The 16,879-nt window shown below is 37.6% G+C and overlaps 1 protein-coding gene across 17 annotated transcripts in view; it reads left to right on the forward strand.

Moving 5' to 3' along the window:
* The window catches only part of 4932438A13Rik (RIKEN cDNA 4932438A13 gene), a 189,971-nt gene that overhangs the window by 66,869 nt on the left and 106,223 nt on the right, over window positions 1-16,879 (forward strand). For 16 of the 17 annotated variants that reach the window (XR_001783681.2, XM_006535446.4, XM_017319536.2 and 13 more), the window contains exons 22-28: window positions 1,067-1,204; window positions 7,058-7,237; window positions 8,515-8,643; window positions 10,822-10,941; window positions 12,252-12,532; window positions 13,188-13,438; window positions 16,317-16,575. Coding sequence is in view for 16 of the 17 variants with exons in the window: in XM_006535446.4 (XP_006535509.1) it covers window positions 1,067-1,204; window positions 7,058-7,237; window positions 8,515-8,643; window positions 10,822-10,941; window positions 12,252-12,532; window positions 13,188-13,438; window positions 16,317-16,575 (1,358 nt within the window). In the remaining variant the exon portion in view is untranslated. The remainder of the gene's footprint in view (window positions 1-1,066; window positions 1,205-7,057; window positions 7,238-8,514; window positions 8,644-10,821; window positions 10,942-12,251; window positions 12,533-13,187; window positions 13,439-16,316; window positions 16,576-16,879) is intronic. The other variant, XM_006535447.4, reaches the window with a different exon arrangement.

Raw genomic sequence — 16,879 nt, forward strand, 5'->3', positions numbered from 1 at the left:
CCTACCCTAAGACCCCAAATTCCCTTCCTGATCTCTCCCACCCAATTCCCTCCCTCCATCTGCCTTCCATGACCATTCCATTCCCCCTTCGAAGTGAGATTCAAACATCCTTGCTTTTGCCTCTTTCCTGTCCAGCCTTCTTCAGTCGGTGGAGCATAGCATAGACATTCTGTAGTTTATGGTTAATATCTACTTATAAGTGAATTCAAACTATGCATGTCTTTTTGGGACTGGGTTACCTCACTCAAGTTGATATTTTCTTGTTCTATTTGCCTGCAGATTTCATGATGTTCTTGTTTTTAATAGCTGAATAGCATTTGATTGTATAGATGTACCACATTTTCTTTATCTATTCTTCAGTTGAGGGACATCTAGATTATTTCTAGTTTCTGGCTATTATGAATAAAGTTTCTATGAACATAAATTGAACAACTGTCCTTGTGGGATGGTAGAGCACCTTTTGTATATATGCCCAGGGGTGGTATAGATGGGTCTTGAGGTAGAACTATTCCCAGTTTTCTGAGAAACCACCAAATTGATTTCCACAGTACTTGTATAAGTTTGACCTTCCACCAGCAATGGAGGAGTGTTCCCCTTGCTCCACATCCTCACCTTACATTTTTTAACTTTTATTGTGAGACCACGAACCAGTTTGGAGCATTCTGGAAAAAAGGAAAGGAAAGAACGAAAGAGGTTCAGGTTTGACCTTAAAGGTTGAATTGTGTAATAGGTTTGGATTTAGGATTTATTTTGGTTTTGCTTCAGTTTGAAGCCTGTCCTTGAGCCTGTTGAGGCTGATCTGACCTGACACGGGGAGCCAGGCACTTCAGACCCATACAAGGAGAGGAGACTCTGGAGCACTATGTTGCAGTCTGACTCCAGGTCATGTATGCCACCAGTGCATAGCAGAGGTCACCTCTAGTTCTTATGTTGTTCAAAAGGGGACAGAATAATTTTTTTGGTTCATTTTCACTATTATTCTCTTTGAAGAATCAAAATCTCTTAATCATGATAATTGTGATGTCTGAACTTTGTGTTTTGATGGTGGTGTTTTGTTTAACTCTAGCACGGAACCACCGATGGTCCTGAGTGCCCAACAGCATTTTTGGAGAGACTATGTTTTGAAATGAAAAAGGGATTCAGAGAGACCATGTTGCAACTCGTCTTGTCACCCCTGAATGTGTTTGTCAGTGATAATTATCAGGTAATGTCAAATGACATATGATAAAGATTTAAGATATTTATCATCAACATATATATTACCAAAATAATGTAGCTTCCATGTGTTATTCTTTTTTTTAAAATAGATTTTCGTTTCACTGTACCACTGTGTTTTATATATGTGGACATAGAATAGCTGTTTGTAGAGTTCATCATTTTGTTGTTAGCGCTAGTCCTTATTTATGTGATCCTAATTATGTTTTACTTTTTTTTTTTTTTTTTTGCTTTTAGAAATGGAATGAAATAGTTTATGACTTTCTGATATGTTTATAGAAGGGAATGATTTCTGTTAACTAGTACCATAAAATACACATGTCAATGATTTAATTCCCAGTTACCTAATAAACTTAGACAATATCTGGAAAGTTCCCTCACCATACTTTTTGGGACTCTTTTGGAAGAGAACTAGTGACTCTAACCAAATGAAGACACTACAATTATTTTTTAAATGTCAAACAGTTTCGGTTGCTATCTGTTACTACAAGTGTGTGTGATGTCAAAATACAATTGGAGCTTAATGTAAGCCAAATACATGAAAATAAAAATGTACATCTCCAGACCAGTAGTAGATGATCAGTTTCAATGGATCATGCGCAGTAACTGATGACTTTATTTTGAAAAAAGAATAGCCATTTTTACCTTTTGTTTTAACCACAGCTGATTATATTTTTATCTGTAGACTTTTAATTTATGTGAACCAGTGTCATTTAAAGGATCCAGGCTTGCTTTGAACTTGTAATTTTCTGTCTCAGCCTGTTGAGTGCTGAAATTCTAGGCATGAGTCAACATTATGGCTAGTTTGTTAATTTTATTTCTTTATTTTTAAGTTGAAGTTTTTTCTTTGTCTTTATTGAAAATAGATTTTTTTTCATACAACACGTCCTGACCACGTTTCCCCTCCTTTTACTTCTCCCAGCTCCCCCTAGTCTACCCAACATCCACTCCCCCTCCATTTTGTCTTCAAAGAAGAGTAGGCCTCCAAGAAAAAACAGCCAGACAGGGTAAAACAAGATAGAATAAGAAAAGGTAAAAGCCTTCCTATAGAGGCTGGACAAGGAAACCCAAAAGGAGAAAGAGAGCTCTGAGAGAGGAGGCAGGCAAATGAGTCAGAGAAACACCTGTTCCCACACTCAGGAGTCCCATAAAAAACACCAAGCTAATAGCCATAAGATACACTTGGAGGACCTGGCACAGACCCATGCCGGCCCCATTTTTGCCACTTTAGTCTATGTGAACCCATATGAGACCTGCTTAGTTGACTTGGTAGGCCATTTTCTTTTGGTGTCTGTCATTCCCACTGAATCCTATACTCTTTCCTCCCTCCCTTCCAAGGAATGTTTCCCTGATCACCAAGGGTACCCAATGGAGCCATACAATTTAGATTCTCTGTCTGCATAATGCTTGGTTTTGGGTCTCTGTACTTGGCTCCTATTGGCTATTGGAGGAACCCTCTCTGATGATTACTGGACAGGGCACCAAGCTATGAGGATAGCAGATTGACTATTAGTAATTATTTCATTGAATTTTTCTCCAGTTGTATTGGGTTCTACCCTAGGTCTATGAGCTATACATTGTCCAGGTCCTGGCCAGCCATGCAGTGTAGGGCATGGGCTCTTTCATGGCATGAACCTAAAGTCTAACCAAACATTCGTTGGCCACTCCCCACAAGTTCTGTGCTACCAGTGCCCCAGCACATCTTGCAGCAGAACAGATTATAGGTACAGGGTTTTGTGGTTGGTTGGTGTCTAGGTTTCTCTTTCTATGACATGTAGAGTATCTTCTTGTGCCAAAGAGTCGAGAATGTAGGCTCAGTGTAACAGCTCTGCCTCTCTACACTCACTAAAGTGCACAAATGTTGTCCTCATCAGTGAGGCTCCTGCTGTCAGTTTTCAGAAAGTGACCTTCTGTCCTAGCATCTGCCTGAGTTGTTTTGGGATCTTCATGGGATGTCTTTGGCTAATAGACAACTGAATGTAACTCAGTTCCATTACCAGAAGCCTTGCCTGATATACAGAAGATGACCAGTTCAGACTCTGTATCCTCCAAGCCTAGAGGACCTCCCTAGGGTTAGTTACCCCCACTGCATTAGGTTTCCACTTATTTATAGAATTTTATTTTTTGTATTTGTTTATCTGATGTCATGATCATAACAGTTGAAATCAGTAATAGTTGCTATACAATGTTCTTATTTTCCTTTTTGAAATGTTCAGTTTGAGATATAGATCTTTATGAAATAACTAAAATTTTTGAAAAGGCTTTTGAATATACCAGTCCATCCAAATCCTTTTATAGGATAAGACTTTAATATATTACAGTTTAGATTCAGACATGTATGGTGTGTGTTCATAGTTCAGCATAATTTTTTTAAACAATTTTTTTATTAGATATTTTCTTGATTTACATTTCAAATGTTACCCTGAAAGTCCCCTATACCCTCCACCCGCCCTGCTTCCTGGCCCTGACATTCCCCTGTACTGGGGAATATAATCTTTGCAAGACTAAGAGCCTCTCTTCCCAACGATGGCCGACTAGGCCACATATGCAGCTAGAGACATGAGCTCTGGGGGTACTGGTTAGTTCATATTGCTGTTCCTCCTGTAGGGTTGCAGACCCCTTCAGCTCCTTGGGTACTTTCTCTAGCTCCTCCTTTGGTGGCCCTGTGTTCCATCTAATAGATGACTATGAGCATCCACTTCTGTATTTGCCAGGCACTGGCATAGCCTCACGGGAGACAGCTATATCAGGGTCACTTCATCAAAATCTTGCTGGCATATGTAATAGTGTCTGTGTTTGTGGCTGATTATGGTATGGATCCCTGGGTAGGGCAGTCTAGGGATGGTCCTTCCTTCTGTCTCAGCCCCAAACTTTGTCCCTGCAACTCCTTCCATGGGTATTTTGTTCCCCTTTCTAAGGAGGGACGAAGTAACCACACTGGTCTTCCTTCTTCTTGAGTTTCATGTGTTTTGCAAATTGTATCTTGGGTATTCTCAGTTTCTGGACTTATATCCACTTGTCAGTGAGTGCGTATCATGTGTTCTTTGTGATTCCGCATCATTTTTATTACATGTGTGTTCAGACACTAAAGGAAGACACAGAGCTGTCACTACAGAAGTCTCATGTGTACAAAGCTTTAGCTTGTCATAGAATTTGAAAAAAAAAACATTGGACCTCTTTTTTGTGATTAGTGGGTTGCTACAGTTATTTTGTGTTCTGGGATATGTGTGTGTGGAAAGGAAAGGAACGCTATCTTTTTTTTAAGCCTTGATATTAATAAAGGGGAAATTATTTTTGTATGGGTGAATTCTGAGAATCTTAGATGAATTTCCAGTTTCTTCAGATCACAGAATCATGCTTCAACTTTTAATTACGTCATTCACAAAAGGCTTTACTAGATTTAAAATAAAAACATTTTATTAAGCTCATTATGAAGTTTTGTATTAACCCATATTATTGAGGTACATGAGTTTATAGAGAGATGAAATTTTAAAATATTTTTGGAGAATTAGAAAAATAATTCATGGGAAGGAGATGTGAAGGTAGTTGTTGTTTTGTTTCCTTGGTTATTTGCACTTTATATTTCTTCCCAAACATGAGGGTGCTGTATCCATGCTCCTGGAATTTGCCTACCTGCTTACCTTGCTCACATTCTGTTAGAGTAAGAAAGCATTGGATCATTTGTCTACACTGTTAACGTGCTTTTGTGATAGGAAACTTCACAGTGTGGCTTCTCCCAAGCGACACTGATGCGCCATTCAGTCTGCCACTATTACTCCTGGTGGCATTACTCTTAACGTGGTGCTCTAATGTAAAGGGTCTGAAGTCAAGTACTGGTTGCTGTGCACAATTATACAGTAGCACACCTTTTTACTTATGGTCATGTCTGATCTTATTAGTTGCCTAAAGCTATCCTAATAAAGTATATGGACTGGGTTGCTTAAAATGGCAAGACATTTATCCTCTGCCAGCTCTGGGTGTCCACAGGTAAGATGTTAGTGGGGCTGTTATCACTGAAGACACTCATTTTCTTGGTTGCTGGGAGTCTCAGCAGCCCTTGGTATTTCTGAGTTTGTAGATGCCTTTCTCAGATTACTGCCTCAGTTCTCAACGACATCCTCCCTGTGCACCTTTTTGTCCTAACTTTTCTCTTCCTGTATGTACACTGGTCATATTAGGGTCCATTCTAATATAGCACAAGCTCATCTTAAAGTGATTATACCTGTAAAACTGTATTTTCAAATTTTCATATGCATACGGTTCAGGACTAAACCTATTTTTTAGGAGTTACGATTCAACTTGATACAGTATGATACAAGGCATAACATTCAAAATACAGTATTCATTTTGATAAATCAGATAAGTTGAAAATTCTGAAGTTTTTTTTTCAGAAGAGACTTTTATTGTCTATTTTCTGCATTCTTTCTAATAAAAGAAGTTAAGGCATAGAGAATAGGTAAAGTTTTATATGAAGTCATACAGTTAATGTAAAATAAAAATTGTAGAAGAGCTTCTAGAGCTATTGCAGTTATAATTTGAAGTTTTCTTTAAAAAATTGACAGATTTAGTCCTCATCTTTAAAGAATGTTTTAAAAAGTGCATTTTCATAAATTTATTTCAAGGCAGGAACACTAACCTCATGATAGGACCTATACACATATGCAAAAAGAAAGAGCATAGTTGTAACAGCTTACTAAATATCTGTGAACTATCTTAGTATTGATTGTTATATTGAAGGTCCCAACAAAACAAATCTGTCCAGCTAGTTAGTAGCTAGTTAGTAGCTTCCACTTTTTTCTTAGGTAAAGTGAGATTCTTGGTGAACAAAACAGCAATGGTCCTCACTTGATTCAGTGGAGAAGATTATAGGGAGCAAATTGAAATTAGATAATCTCAAGTATAAAAAGTACTAGGAGAAGACATATGTTGTGCTTTCGTAGCATATAATAGGGTCTGGAGGTAAGATTATGACCATATTTGCATTTTTGAACAGTCTGTTTTATTGTTGGTAGAGTGGAACAAAAAGATTGAAAGTGCATGCTGGGAGGCTGTGTGATGCTCTTACAGGAGGTCACAGTAAATGAACAGAGGTAATAGAGAGGATGGAGACATGTCTATGTGTTTAAGGGTGTTTCTAAACTAACCTGTGTGAGTGTGTTCATGTGTGTATGTGTTAGTGGGAATCAAACCCAGGGTTTCATGTATGCTAAGCAAACATTCTGTCATTGAGCAAGGGTACATCTCCAGGCCTGTAAGTATTCTGAATGCTTTGTGAAGCCTGTGTATCAAGGAATACTTTGTTTTGGGATATAATATGTCTTAAACACTTAATCTTAGCCGAAAGGCTTAGAAATGATTTGGAATGTCTTAATTTCTCTCTATAATCCTTCCTTTTTGGTAGTAAGTATATAAGTCTATGAGATAAAATTATCCTTTTATTTGTAAAAATCGTCCTCAAGATCTGTATGGGTATTGGTTCTCCATTCCTCCCTCCACCTTCTTAATTTTACAGTCTTTTTTCAGTTTTCTTTGTTTTAGTATTTTAATAGTATGATTCCTAGCCTCCTAACAAGACCGACCCTTACATTCTCTGTCAGAGTACTAACTTGTTTTCATTCATGTTACCAGCAGTTACCAGTCTGAGATCTGGATACTTTCAGGATATAGTGTCTTTCCTTGTGGTGGGCCTCACGTGTAGATGCTCTACCACATCAGCTGAACAGATTCTGATGTCTTACTTTCCAGACAGCATAATTTTATCGTTCATATCCATGGGGAATTAGGCCAGTAGAAATTATTGTGTGCTTTCTTGGACTTCTTACCATCTTGTTGTTGTTTTCAGCAGCGACCCCCTGTGGATGAAGTACTCAGGGAAGGTCACATCAATTTGTCAGGTCTCCAGTTGAGAGCACATGCCATGTTCTCAGCTGAAGGTCTTCCCTTAGGAAGTGACTCCTTAGAATATGCATGGCTGATCGATGTGCAGGCTGGAAGCCTTACAGCTAAAGTCACAGCACCACAGGTAGGTTTCACAGCGCCATCTCCTAGGTTTGTTCTTACAGTACTGTCTCCTATCATCTGCTTTGTTTCTGTCTCTCTGTTGCCTGCCATTGGATCCCCTTTCCCTAGCTCAACTGCCTTGTCTGGCCTCAGTAGGAGAGGGTGCACTTAGTCCTGCTATAACTTGATGTCCGAAGGAGGGGTGGTACCCAAGGGGGGCTTCCCCTTCTCCTCAGTGGGTATAATGAGGGGAGGGATTTGTGAAGGCAAGACTGGGAGAAGAAGGAGAGTGTGCTGCAATTAGATGTAAAATGAATAAATAAGTAAAAACATTAAAAAAAAATAGAGTCACTGTAAGTCAGCCTGATGTTTATTGCATCCCAGTAATGCCATTCTAGTGGGATCCATTCTTGACTCTCAGAATTAGCGACAGAAAAGCCATTGCCAAATTTTACTTTTCTTGGCCATATATGATTGACTGATACATAGTTCCATATAATACATGAATTTTAGATTTGTTTTTTGGGGAAAAGATGCTCCAATATTTGAAGGCCAACTAATTCAGCTTTAATAATACTTATAGAACAGTTCTCATCATCTTGTTTTTTTTCTCCATCTTATGTGTTATATGGAACTATACTAAACCATAGATAATTTTATGTTTATTGTGTTAACTAAAATTATATGATCTTAATTGTTGAAATTATATATTTGGAATGACATTATATGTATCTGTCTCTCAATATGTTTATTATTAACAACTCTAATGCATTATAAATCAAGGGTATCAGCTGGACAGTGGTAGTGCATCTTAGTATTTGAATTATTCTGTTCACTTAAGCTGCTACATAGACAGAAATGTTTTCTTTCATCTTCAAAGTACCTATTTTTTTAAATTGTAACTCAGTATTATCATAAATATTATCATAGTTTTTCAAAATTAAATAATAATTAGAGGATTTTCAGTGCCTTTTTGTGCAGTTACCTGTCCAGTGGATCTAGTTAGCTTTAGAAAACTAAAAGTTTAACCCTTGATTTTAAAAAGTATTTGTTTTAGAAGTTGAAGTGGAATTTTTAATTGAAATTAGTTTTCTTTTAGTAATGTATTTGATATTCACAAATGGAAAGCAACAAGCTTATAAATGATATCAAGGTAGAATATCATTGGTTAGCCAGTATTTATTAAGTAGCAGCTACACAATTTTGAGTTCTTTCAGTCATGTTAGACTTTGTAAACTTTTGAATCCTGGATACTTGTTTAGGAGGCTAATAATATTGTCACCCTGTTATTACCTGTAGCTGGCATGTCTCTTGGAATGGGGGCAGACATTTGTTTTCCATGTGGTATGTCGGGAGTATGAACTGGAAAGACCAAAGTCAGTTATAGTATGCCAACATGGAATTGATCGCCGGTTCTGTGAATCCAAGGTATGTCAACAGGTGTACTGTCAATACTGTAACCATTCATGCCATTTTTAAAATGAAACATTGATGCTTAGCTTTAGATCAAATGTATATAGCCATGAAGTTAATAGCTCACTATTTTCAATTAATGATTTTGTAAATTCTTATTTAGTTGTATCTAAAATGAGGCCAGTATGAAAACAATTCACAAATATAAATAATGTAAGAATTTTATATTCATTTACATGTTTATTGTTAAAATTCCTATTTTATCTTACTATTATACTAACTATCCACTTGTAATTCAGTTGTGTATAGATAGATAGATAGATAGATAGATAGATAGATAGATAGATAGATAGATTTAGAAATCGAAGCAATAAAGCCAAGTAAGTACCTTATGTAACTGAATTCATGCAGCATCCTGAAACTTAATTTCAGTATTGGCATTTGTCAGATTTTTGACTCCACAGACTTAATGTTCTTTTCAGAATACTGAGTTGCCTCAAGTAAGTAAAATTTTAGTACCCCCACAAGGGTCATAGAGTATAGATAGGAGCCTCTACAAACTGTTTACAGTGATGATTAAATAATGTTACTGTCACTACGTGCCCTATGAGTTTGGGCTATCTTCTCTCAGTTTTTTAAGTATGCATACTTCAGAAGACTGAGAAATCATGGTACTTTCAAGCAAGGAAAATAGTGTTAGTTGTGTGCAGATAAGATGTCAACAGTTGACTCTTTCATTCCCTAACGGTGCTTCCCTGTATGTTTTTGCCATTCAAATTGTATTTGTTTGTTACATCACTAAAATTCTACTTTAAAAACGCAGTAATGCCCCAGAGAAATGTTTATGTCATTAAAGGTTTTATTAATCAAATTTATTACAGCATAATATACATGTATTATATCCACTCTTTTTAAGTTGTACAATATAAGTTTTAATATGTGTGGTTTACGTGTAAAAAGCTCTATACATTTGTATATCCATTAGCAAAAGTGCAGATAAAGAACATTTGTTTTTATATCAGTCAGCCCTTGTCCTATAAAAAGTGTGCCTCTTGCCAGGCGTGGTGGCTCACGTCTTTAATCCCAGCACTTGAGAAGCAGAGGCAGGTGGATTTCTGAGTTCAAGGCCAGCTTGGTCTACAAAGTGAGTTCCAGGACAGACAGGGCTACACAGAGAAACCCTGTCTCGAAAAACCAAAAAACAAAAACAAAACAAAAAAAAAACAAAACAAAAAAGCCAAACAAACAGTGTGCCTGTTTTGTCAGTTCATATTATTTTGTTTCGCTCCATTGTAAACACTTTGTTGTTGTTACGTGTGTATTTGATGCGTGTATATGGGTGCTCATGTGCCTCAGTACTTGTGTGGTGGTTGGAGGACAACCTTATGGCTTCTGTTCTCTCTTTCTACCTTTGTGTAAGTTGTGGAGTTGAATGTATGTTAAGAGCTTGTATTGGCAAATGCTTTTAGCTGCTGAGCCATCTCACAAGCTCTTCTAATTTTTTCTAGAGGAAATCCATTGGTATAGAGCATTGCCTGTTCTGAAAAGCAACTGTTTCTTCTTGTGCCTCTGTTACTAATGTGCCACTTCTGCTCTGGCCAGACGTGTTTACTCATGACTTCCATTTCCTCAGGTTCATTCAAGCGGGAGGATGTCTGTTTTCTTCCAGTCTAAACATTACCAAATCTGCTTTAGAATCAAAGTGAAATAAAGTGTGTGTGTACTACTAATATATTTATAGTTGATTTCCTCGTGCATGGTATGGAACCATGCACATAAGACAGATGTGTGCCTGTGCATGTGATTTTCCTAGGGAAATCTTATACTAGAAGATTCATACTTGTAAGTGCTATGCAGCTGTATACTAAGCTTGTGATGTGTTTACTTCATCTATTTACTCTGACTAATTTTAAGTCTCAGTAATAAGTAACATATATGTTATGTATACTGTTTATATTACATAATATAGTCAGAGATTGAGAGGCTTGCCAATTTTAAAATTGGTACATGGTTACATAAGGTTAGGTTTCTAGTGGGTTATTTTTATTTCTGATTATTTCTGCTGTCATTATAAAACAGTGAAATTTAATTGAATAAATAATGATCATATAACAAGAATCTTACTTAAATAGTGAGATTTAGCTACGTGTCAAACAATGAATTAATAGTTGTACTATCCTTTTTTTACTTTAGTTGAGTTGTATTCCTGGGCCTTGTCCAACATCAGATGATTTAAAATACACCATGACTCGTTTAGCAATAGATGGATCTGATATTTATATTGTGGAACATGGTTGTGCTACAAATATAAAGGTAACCATTTGTTTATTTCTTATCCAATGTAATTCATTTTCTTTTTACTAATGTAAATCTTTATGTTTTGAAACATTTGTCCCGTGTGATCTCATAGACTATTCCTACTTAATACTCATATCTATTTTCTTGAACAGTATTCTGTTAGTGCTTCTACCACTTTTTCACCTTGAATTACCGTGGATTCATGAAAGGATGTAAAATTACAGGTTGTAGTTATGCCCATAGTATAGTACTCTTAAAAAGATACTACTGTGAGTCACTTAATAAGCTGGACACACTGACACACATCTAAAGCACTCCAATGGGAAGGTGGCCGAAGAGCCATGAGGACTGCCTAGAAGCCTGCAGGCAGGCCAGTTAGTGCTGCAGAATAGCAGCAGAAGCAAGAGAGATGCTGCCTCAGCAAGGAGCAAGGGGAGAACTAACTTCTGAAAGTTGCCTTCTGATGTCCAAGTGTATTCCAGGACACACAGCGATGTGTCCGTCTGACCTACCTCCCTCCCTCCCTCCCTCTCCCTTTCTCCCTTCTTCCCTCCCTCCCTCCCTCCCTCCCTCCCTCTCTCCCTTTCTCCCTTCTTCCCTCCCTCCCTTCCTCCCTTCTCTCCCTCTCTCATTAAATAGGGTTTGTTTTGAATGTCTGTTGGCTTTACCCATTTATACTTCCCCCTTGGCTTCTGAAAGCATTTGCTTACTTCCCTGCTCTATGTATTTTTATTTTAAATCAAGCCCTGCCATGTTCCTGTGGTTTCAATACTCTACCTTCCCTTGTCCTTTTGTAGGCTCCTTTACTTGCACGTGCTCTTTAGAAATCACTCACTTACTTAGTGGGGGCGGGGAGGGGGCGGGGACGCCATGCTTGTGGCAGGCAGAGGACAGCAGGCAGGAGTGTCCCCTCCTTTTACCACATGGGCTCTGCTGCTCTAACTCTAGGACTGACAACATACTTCCCTTCCCTGCTTCCCAGTCCCAGCCCTGTGTGAACAGATTCATTTTCTTACGTTTATGTATTTATTTCTAGTGTATGTGTTGAGAATCAGAGGACAATGTGTAGAGTTTGTTTCTTTCCATTTACTTTCTGGTTGTGGGGATCCAGCTCAGGTGGTCAGGATGGTGGCAAACTCCCTTACCTACTGAGCCTTTCCTCCTCTGTTCTCTCTTTTTGTTTCTGCCACTATGTTCTTTTACATTTATTTATTTATTTATTTATTTTTACTTTATTTCAGGTAGGTACCAGTTCTGTAGTTTCTGCTAAGATACTTAAAAATACTGAGCTCACAGCTTTGTTTTCTTTTCTGCTTCAACTCTAGATGGGTGCAGTTCGAATTGCAAACTGTAATCTTCACAATCAGTCAGTCGGGGAAGGAATAAGTGCTGCAATTCAGGACTTTCAAGTGAGACAGTATATTGAGCAATTAAATAACTGCAGGATTGGACTTCAGCCAGCAGTGCTGCGCAGAGCCTACTGGCTGGAAGCTGGATCAGCCAACTTAGGTCTTATTACAGTTGATATTGCATTAGCTGCCGATCATCATTCTAAACACGAGGCACAGAGACATTTCTTGGAAACTCATGATGCCAGAACTAAAAGGTGGGTGAAACCTTTTAAGAGTAGCAGTATCCGTGTCCATTGAAAATTATTGGTTAAGTTTTGAGGAAATTCTACAATTGTGGTAGATCAAGAACATTTTAAATAAAGATTTAGTGACTGTGCTCCTGTCTGTACATTGGCTAATGTAAAGAAACCTGATACTTATAAGTAAATGCATCATTTGAGGGTCTGTAGTGATGGTGTGGTTTGGAAATAACATTTTTTAAATGTTTTTAAAGTCTATACTATCTATTTTACATTGATAATAATTCAAGTTGTGGTTTCCAGATGACATAAGACACTATTCAGTCTTTAAGCTCCGTGCTTTCAGTTGATTGCTCCAGGAGACTATCATATCATTGTGTATAGCAGAAAACTCTTTTGGCAGGCCTTCAAAACTTGAGGGATGAGTAAGAACACCTTTTAAAACAGTTGTCAGAGCCTGCTGCTATTCTTATTTTCATCTTTCTTGCTATGGCACAGCTGTGTTTTTGTTTTGAAAGGCAAATTGATTAAAAAGATATACTGCAATATTAAATGTTTTTTGTATTTACTTTGATTTTTATATATATTAACAATTGAATTATAATTGAATACCAATTTTCCTAATGAGCTTTCTTCTATGTTGTTTTGTTTTATTTTGTGTTCCATTTAGATTGTGGTTTTTGTGGCCAGATGATACCTTGAAGAATAAGAGGTGCAGAAACAAGTGTGGCTGTCTCGGTGGCTGCAGATTTTTTGGTGGCACAGTAACTGGCCTAGATTTCTTTAAACTTGAAGAGTTGACACCTTCCAGTAGCTCTGCATTTTCAAGCACAAGTGCAGAGTCTGATATGTATTATGGCCAGTCTTTGCTACAGCCTGGAGAGTGGATCATTACTAAAGAAATCCCCAAGACTGTAGATGGTAATAAAAATGTGTTGTATGTGGTGCTGACCTCTTGCCTCTCTGTCTCTGTGCCATTCTGAGAGAAGCCCTGTTACTTAATTCAATAAAATTGATTTTTTTTAGGGGTTAAAATAATCTATATGCATTTTGCAGGTAATTTAAGATAAATGTAGTGTTTTGCTAAGGTAGATCTTTCCATCCCATATATGCAATGGGGTGAAATGAAAACACAACACAGTTAATATGATTACATGCTGTGCGCCTAGGTTGGGCAGATCTACCGCTACACTACCATCTTCCACAGCTTATGAGACTGCTTGGAACTTGCAGTTTCTCCAGGCCTTGTGCTTCTGCTCAGCTTTTCTTCTTCCTCCTCCTCCCCTGCATCCTCTTTTCTCTCCAGCTCCACCTTCCCTTTTATCTGCCCAATCATCAGCTCTCCTTTATTTTACAAGTTAAGGTGGGAAGCAGGTTTACAGGAAATCACTGAGTGCTGACTCATTCCTTGTTCACAACCACTCACAGGAGAACAGATTTAACATCAAATATAGTTGGCCCAGGGCTTTCCACAGCAGTGTTTCTTTTGGAGAGGGGTGGCATAGAATCAAAGCAGGTGCACTCTTCAGACCTCCTGCTCTTGAGAAGGAGCAGCTTTCCCTGCAAGGCTTAGCCTAAGCCTGTCCTCATAAACCCTGATTCCCTCTATCTCACTTCAGTTTACTTTTATAGAATATCCTATCACTGGCAACATTGTTATTAATGCCCCCATGTCAGCAACTCATTTTCCAAGATATTTTTCTTGCTAATAAAATTGAACATGTCACAAAGAGAGGTCTGATCTTCTCTGAGTGTATCCAAGATGGTGGTGTAGACACACTGGCCTGAATGAGCAATGAAGCTGTCACTTGTTGAGTGTGTTAGCTTTAGATTTAAGTGTTGCCTTTTCTTCAAAGATTTCGGAAATAAGTTTCCCTTCTTAGAAATACATTTCTGCAATTAAGTTGAATGTTTACTGCCTAAATTTGCACATTACATAGATGTGAAATATAAAGGTAAGTTTTGATATTTCATCAGTATTTAGCATTTTCCCTATAGGTTACTCAAAAAAAATCCTAACTTTGTTTTTCTTTTGGTAGACTTTTAAAATAAAAAGTAGTAGTTTTAAAAATTCTTATCAGATTGATTTCCTGTACAAAGAAGGAGACAGGGAGGCTACAATGCTTAATCATTGTATAATGGTAATGCCAAAATGTGAATGTGCCATTTAGGGACATTTTATTTCAGAAATGTTACTATCACATAAAACTTACAAGTAACTACAATTTCTTGGGATTTAAAAATAAAATGGATATTAGCACATAGCTCTCTTCTTGTAACCTTATGGGTAAATAATGTTTATTTAAAAGTGTTAGCTCTGTTATTCTCATTTCTTCCTCAAGCTGTCATGCAAGGTAGGTATTATCCCTGTTATTTGTATGTATGTTTGTTTGTGTTTTTGGAACATAATCTTGCTGTGTAGCCACTTAACCTTTAAATCATAATTCCTCTACTCTAGAGTTAGACTCTTTTGTTTATCCCTGCCTTACAGGGAGGAAACTGAGGGTTTTTTTGAGATTAAGTGTACTAAGTCATATAGCCAAGTGGAATATGGGTTAGTAAAGACACTTTAATGTTCTTTCTTGTGTCCCTGAGTTAGCACTAATAATGGGGACTTCTTGAGTTTCTGTCTAGCAGATTGAATGAAACATAACTACCACAAACTCAAAAGATCTTGTGTGGGGAGTTTATGCATGGCGCAAAGTGGGAAGAACAATTTCCAACATGTGAACAGAGTGAGGGCAAGGCTGATTATAATTTTTACAACATTTAATCTCCTTGTGGATTCTTGAGAACAGATTATAGATCCTAAATTACCTAGGATTCATATGTGGGAAGATTTCAATTAGCACCTACAGTATGAGTTTCTGATTGTTGAGCTTTCCTGGAGCCAAGTGTAGACATATAGTGTTAGGATGGAGTAAACTAAGCTTGTACTGGTCGAATTAAGGATTCACTTAGTGCCTGATGTCTGGAAATGAGTCAAACTAACCTATTTTTCTTTTGACTTTCATTGTTCTGTTTTACTTTGTTAAATTCAGAGAATCTTTGCCCTCCATGAATTCCACCTGGAGCTGCATTCTCATTAAAGAATGTGTTTTCTGCTTAGCAGCAGGGGTGCTTTTTCTTTAGTAGTTCAGGGATCTCTGCAGGAGAGGGGAAATTGAGCAAATTTTATGCTGTGGGGACTAAAAGGTGCACTATCTCTTAGTGCCTGCTCTTTCATTTTCATATCACTTCAAAGGGCTCTTATGAAATGACATAGGGCCTGTCTATTTTAGCTGTGAATTTATTATTCATCTGTTTATTGCTTTGTGTTTGAGGTTGTTCTAGACACTGGAAGTACATCAATCCCTACTCCGATTCAATTTGTACAGAAAATGTGGAAAATGTTTAAAACAAGTAATCTGAGTGCAGTGCATGATGCTCTTGTATTAAAGTCTTGTGATAAATATGAATTGAGTGCATAAATGTGCATGCACGCATAAGTGTGCACACATGCGCATACATGCTGGGGATTGAACCGCTGGTTTCCACATCCTGATCAAATTCTCTACCACTGATTGGCCCTTAGGTCTCAAATTCTTCCAAAAAGAAACAGCAAAAGTTTGCACATTGTAGACTGTGGACCCAGAATTTTTTATACAACTTTTTATAGTGTGTAATATCTTACTATGTGTAGTTAGATACTTGTATTTTTTAAAAAGGACAATACTTTAAAATGTAGTTATATTGCCATATTTTCATATATTCCTTCAAAAATGTTTACAGTCACTTAACCCACGTTTTCTTTGCTTAGGAAATGTGAACAGTATGAAGAGGAAAGAATGGGAAAACAAATCAGTGGGAATAGAAGGAGAGAGAAAAACTCAGCACCTTAGTCTTCAGGTGCCCTTACGGTCTCACAGTTCATCCTCTTCCTCGGAGGAGAACAGCAGCTCCAGTGCTGCGCAGCCCTTACTGGCCGGCGAGAAGGAGAGCCCCTCCTCTGCTGCTGATGACCACTCCGTTCAGAAAGACTTGTTACATAGTGCCAGAAGAGATGATGGCCAAGCAAGGTCAGTGTGCACTTAGACGGGGAAACACTGGTTATACTTCCCTAAAATAGTAGCACACGAACTTCGTTCCTCTCCACTTGCTCATTTTAGATTATTTTTCCTTTGAACCGGAACATATAGTGTCTTTCGAAATAAAATTAATATACTCTGCAGATATTAGAAAATGCAAAAATGTATTTATAATGGGAATATTTCACTCAGTGAATTTTTGTTACTATTCATATACTATATTACTTTATTGAATATTTCTTAGTCTTAGCATATAACGGTTGAACACTCCCTTCTTTTGAATTACCCTTGCCTA

Source organism: Mus musculus, chromosome 3, assembly GCF_000001635.26.
Source record: "Mus musculus strain C57BL/6J chromosome 3, GRCm38.p6 C57BL/6J".
NCBI lineage: Eukaryota > Metazoa > Chordata > Mammalia > Rodentia > Muridae > Mus > Mus musculus.